General features: G+C 45.6%; 1 protein-coding gene across 1 annotated transcript in view; it reads left to right on the plus strand.

Moving 5' to 3' along the window:
• The first annotated feature begins 2,305 nt into the window (after window positions 1-2,305).
• Window positions 2,306-5,000, plus strand: part of slc4a2a (solute carrier family 4 member 2a) — a 26,636-nt gene continuing 23,941 nt past the window's right edge. The window contains exons 1-4 of the mRNA XM_065953449.1: window positions 2,306-2,426; window positions 2,978-3,131; window positions 3,479-3,677; window positions 3,753-3,877. Of these exons, the coding sequence (XP_065809521.1) occupies window positions 2,373-2,426; window positions 2,978-3,131; window positions 3,479-3,677; window positions 3,753-3,877 (532 nt within the window). The 5' untranslated portion in view covers window positions 2,306-2,372. The remainder of the gene's footprint in view (window positions 2,427-2,977; window positions 3,132-3,478; window positions 3,678-3,752; window positions 3,878-5,000) is intronic.

Consider the following 5,000-nt stretch of genomic DNA (forward strand, 5'->3'; position numbering starts at 1 on the left):
CCAAGACCAAGGCAGGGCAAGACCCAGACAAGACCGAGACCAAGGCAGGGCAAGACCAAGACCAAGACCAAGACCAAGACCAAGACCAAGACCAAGACCAAGGCAGGGCAAGACCCAGACCAAGACCAAGACCAAGACAAGACCGAGACCAAGGTGAGGCAAGACTGAGACAAGACCACGACCATAAATATTTGAAGAATCCTCATCTCGTGTTTAGGGGGCGTGTCTCTCACTTAGACCGTAACACCGAGAAGGTTTCAGCCGTAACCGGGGGATAAAAATCAAACTACAAATTAAAGTTATTTGTTCTTTTAAAAGGAGGACCACAGTAATGACATGGAGAAACAAATGATCAGCGGTGGTCTTGACCGGTGTTAATTTAAAATCTGGAGTCCGCCAGTCTGAGACAAGACCAAGACCCTCAAAGTGTCTACTGAGTCGCAGGAAGACTTTAATATTGGAAGCAGCCGACGGGCGATTTAAGGAAACATGATTCTGAGTTTTTAAATGTACAAAAAGAGTTGATAATAACTTCTTATTTTATCTGGCTGATGATTCCAGTTCGGAGTTTTACATTTAAAGGCACGTCTGCAGATTTATGTTTCGGTGTTTGGGAAGAAGAGGAAAGGTTGCTGTGAGAGTCTGAGTGAGGGTGAGGATGTGTGTGTGGCACGAGGTCTTGTTTTATTAAAGTAGTTACGTCTAAAGATGCTGCAGGAGCGCTGAGGTGTGACCAGTTCAGAGAGATTTAAGATTTATTCTAATGAGGACAGAACGCAGCCTCTAATGTTTAAAAGACTTGAAATGTTCCACTGTAAACTATTCACAGTTTAAAGTTCAGTCATTTCTATAACGACAATTACAACTTTTGGTAAATACAATTGTGGGAGCGTGTATTAGTGTGTGTGTGCGTGTATTAGTGTGTGTGTGCGTGTATTAGTGTGTGTGTTTGCAAATGTGTGTGCGTGTGTGTGTAGTGTTTTTCTTAAGTGTTTTATACTTTTAAAACCAGTCATTACTAAACACAAACAAGTGCACACGCACACACACACACACACACACACACACACACACACACACACACACTGTTCAGCTTCAGTACAGTTGTGGGCGTGAACAGGTGAGCTTCACCTGTCTGAGGTGTGATGATCATGCAGAGGCTCCGTGACATCATCAGAGGGGTGCACAGCCAGGGGGTGGGACTTACCTTGATGGACAGTTTGGTTGCCATGGTGACCTCCAGCTGATCGGGTTGCTGTAGAGAGTTCGACCTTCTCTCTGTTCTTTCTTTTTTACTTCTTCCTCTCTGTTTGTCCTCTGTTTCCTGTCGTTCTCCTCTTTCTTTCTTCTTACACCCCCCCCTCACCCCCCCTCCCTCCCTCACCCCCCCCCCTCTCCCTCCTCTTTTCTCCTCTCTCTCTCCCTGTTCTCTCTCTCTCTTTCTCTCTGTTGGTTTCAGTCTTTGCATTATAATTTCTCTCTTTCAGAGCTGTGAGGACGCTGAGGTAGGCTCCAACTCTCTTCCTGTTTCACACACACACACACACACACACACACACACACACACACACACAGGTTTAAATGGACGAGTGTGTTCTCTCAGAATCAGAACCGGGTTCAGTTTGTTGTGTGAGTGCAGATCAATAAAAACAGTAAATAGTAAAAGATGTTGTTCGGACCATGAAGCAGAAACTTAAACTATAAAGAACAACATTACAGGTGTAAGATTTTGCAAAAAAATAACATTACTATCTTGTTTATTCTTTATCCATACATGACCATATTTGGACAAGAGGGTGGAGCCTGTGGATCAACAAACAGGAAGTTAATGGATGTTTCTAGCTCGGTCAGCATGTGTATCTGTAATTTACAGTTAGTGTGATTAAATGAACATCGTCCTTCTTCATTTTAAAAACAAGAAATGACCATCCAACCAAACACTGAGCAAGGCTTTTCTCATGTCTCCATGGTGGTGAGCTGTCAATCTCAGGTAGCCCCACCCCTAACTCCTCCCCCTCTTCTTGGTCTCTTCGACTCTCAATGGACCATAATTGACTATGTGAACATCATGATGTGTTGAAGAAGACTTAAGACTAGAGAAATAATTACTGAAGGAATAAATCAACATTCTATCGAACACTTCTAAACAATCAGAATTGGTTTTACTACCAGTGGAGTCGCCCCCTGCTGGACATCAGAAAGAATGCAGGTTTAAGGCACTTCTTTATTAAATCCTAATGCTCTGTCCTCTTCATCAAACGCTCCATGACAAGATCTGATCACCTCATCTGTTTCTTCTGCTCTTAGGACTCAGCTGAACATCTGACCTCCTGCAGCCGTCTGACCTCTGACCTCTGACCTCTGAAGGAGCCATGAGCCTTCAGCAGAACTCTCTCGGTCCTGGTGACACCTTTAGTCTGTCTGCTGTGAGTCCAAACACCCATCATCATCATCATGTGATGTCACTGTGATGTCCTTGTGAATAACGTCAAATTCAGGCTCTGTTGTCATGGTAACAGGATGCTGTGATGTCATCAGGTCACATAGGGCACAGAGCGGACTTTTAATGGTTGAACTAAATCAGTGCTGATCTTTGACCCGTGGTGTTTTTCTATTGGTTCATCATTAATATGTTGGCCCTCGATGCCAACATATCGAATAGCGAATGTTGTTCTCAAACTGCAACGCAGCCGCCCACCACTAGCTGGGGCTGTAGCCATCAACTGTCTGTAGCTCTTATTAACGGGCCATACTCTCCTCGCTCTACTACCTGGATGTACCAGGTTACATGGTTTTATTCTTGTTTGTAACAGCTCAAAAAGTGACAGACAGAATAAGAAATCACCATGGTAACAGCAGGCACGCCTGTTTCATCTGTCTTACCTTCCGATCGTGAAAGAAACGTTTAACTGCCCCCTGCTGGTTCATCTAATTACATCCTACGTGTGTGAAAATATCCTCCTCCTCTCTCCTCCAGTCTCTGGCTCCTCCCCCTCCACGTTGCCATAGCGATGAAGAAGAGGAGGATCTGAACAAGGCTTTTGATGTTCAGGGTTTTCAGGAGATCCTCTGTCCTGCAGCTCGCAGCCCACCGGAGAAACGCCGAGTGTACGACGAGCAGGACTACGAGGGTGAGGACCGAGAAGTCAGGATGTCAACGAGTGTTTGAGCTGTCAGATTAGATTATACTGTCATTCTGTTCATTACCACATGCTTTAAACCGCTTACATACATGGGCACATTATGCAGGAGGTTGTCTGTAACACCTTGGAACCAACAAATCACTGAAACATCATTTCTGTTGCCATGGTATCAAACTGATCTGGGATCAGCAGGTTGAGGAACTTTAAACAGGTTCAAGAAGTCTTCTGACGGTGTTAAAGGATCTGTGTGTCTTCAGAAACATTCAGGGTGATTACTGCGGTAACAGCCTTAACCACATCTCAAATAAATCAGAAATGTGAATCTTCTTCTGCAGACCACCGTCACTTCTCTCCCCACGTCCATCATCCTCTGTCCAAACCCCCCGCTGACATCAGGAGGAGGAGGACCAATGAGGAGGAGAGGCGAGGCTCCGCCCCTAACGCTGCAGCCACCATAGAAGAAGATCAGGAGGAGGAGGAGGGTGGGGAAGCGTCTTACCATGAGGAGAGGGAACGAACGACCACGCCCACCAGGTGAGATAACGTCAATAAAACTGAGATATATCTCCCCTGTATGTTACTGAATCTGTAACTCCTCCCCCTCCACAGTGACCCGCCCACCAAGTCGTCCAATCACAACGGCCTCTCACCTGGCTGCATTGTGACCAATGTCCCTGCAGATGATGCTGACGAGGCGGAAACTCTGCCATCAGTCGATCTGGACGGCATCAAGAGTCAGTACACCTGCTTCAAACTTCACCTTGAATACACACGTTTACTTTTTATTACATTGTATACACTACATAGAGCTCTATGAGAACTGACTCACTGCAGGAGACAGACTCTAGTGGACACTGGAGGAACTGCAGCTGTAAAGTTAGACATTTTAACATAGAGCTCTATGAGAACTGACTCACTGCAGGAGACAGACTCTAGTGGACACTGGAGGAACTGCAGCTGTAAAGTTAGACATTTTAACATAGAGCTCTATGAGAACTGACTCACTGCAGGAGACAGACTCTAGTGGACACTGGAGGAACTGCAGCTGTAAAGTTAGACATTTTAACATAGAGCTCTATGAGAACTGACTCACTGCAGGAGACAGACTCTAGTGGACACTGGAGGAACTGCAGCTGTAAAGTTAGACATTTTAACATAGAGCTCTATGAGAACTGACTCACTGCAGGAGACAGACTCTAGTGGACACTGGAGGAACTGCAGCTGTAAAGTTAGACATTTTAACATAGAGCTCTATGAGAACTGACTCACTGCAGGAGACAGACTCTAGTGGACACTGGAGGAACTGCAGCTGTAAAGTTAGACATTTTAACATAGAGCTCTATGGGGACTGACTCACTGCAGGAGACAGACTCTAGTGGACACTGGAGGAACTGCAGCTGTAAAGTTAGACATTTTAACATGGAGCTCTATGAGGACTGACTCACTGCAGGAGACAGACTCTAGTGGACACTGGAGGAACTGCAGCTGTAAAGTTAGACATTTTAACATGGAGCTCTATGAGGACTGACTCACTTATGATGCGCTGCCAGCTGCTCCCAGCATGCACTGGGGCTCAGGGTGGAAGTCAGAAACAAATGTTGTCCCCAAATTTAGAAGGAATTTGTTGAAACATGAAAGATCCTTCTGTCACGTCTTATCTTCATCATGTGACCTGAACACAACGCTGCCGACCTACACGCCACACCCACGGCCTCTATCTATTGTTACTGTGTGTGTGTTTGTGTGTGTGTGTGTGTGTGTGTGTGTGTGTGTGTGTGTGTGTGTGTGTGTGTGTGTGTGTGTGTGTGAGGACTGCTGGATTGATGACCATGAAGTCGGTCTCTGCTCTGGTTGTAA

This window comes from Labrus bergylta, chromosome 4 (genome assembly GCF_963930695.1).
Source record: "Labrus bergylta chromosome 4, fLabBer1.1, whole genome shotgun sequence".
Lineage (NCBI taxonomy): Eukaryota > Metazoa > Chordata > Actinopteri > Labriformes > Labridae > Labrus > Labrus bergylta.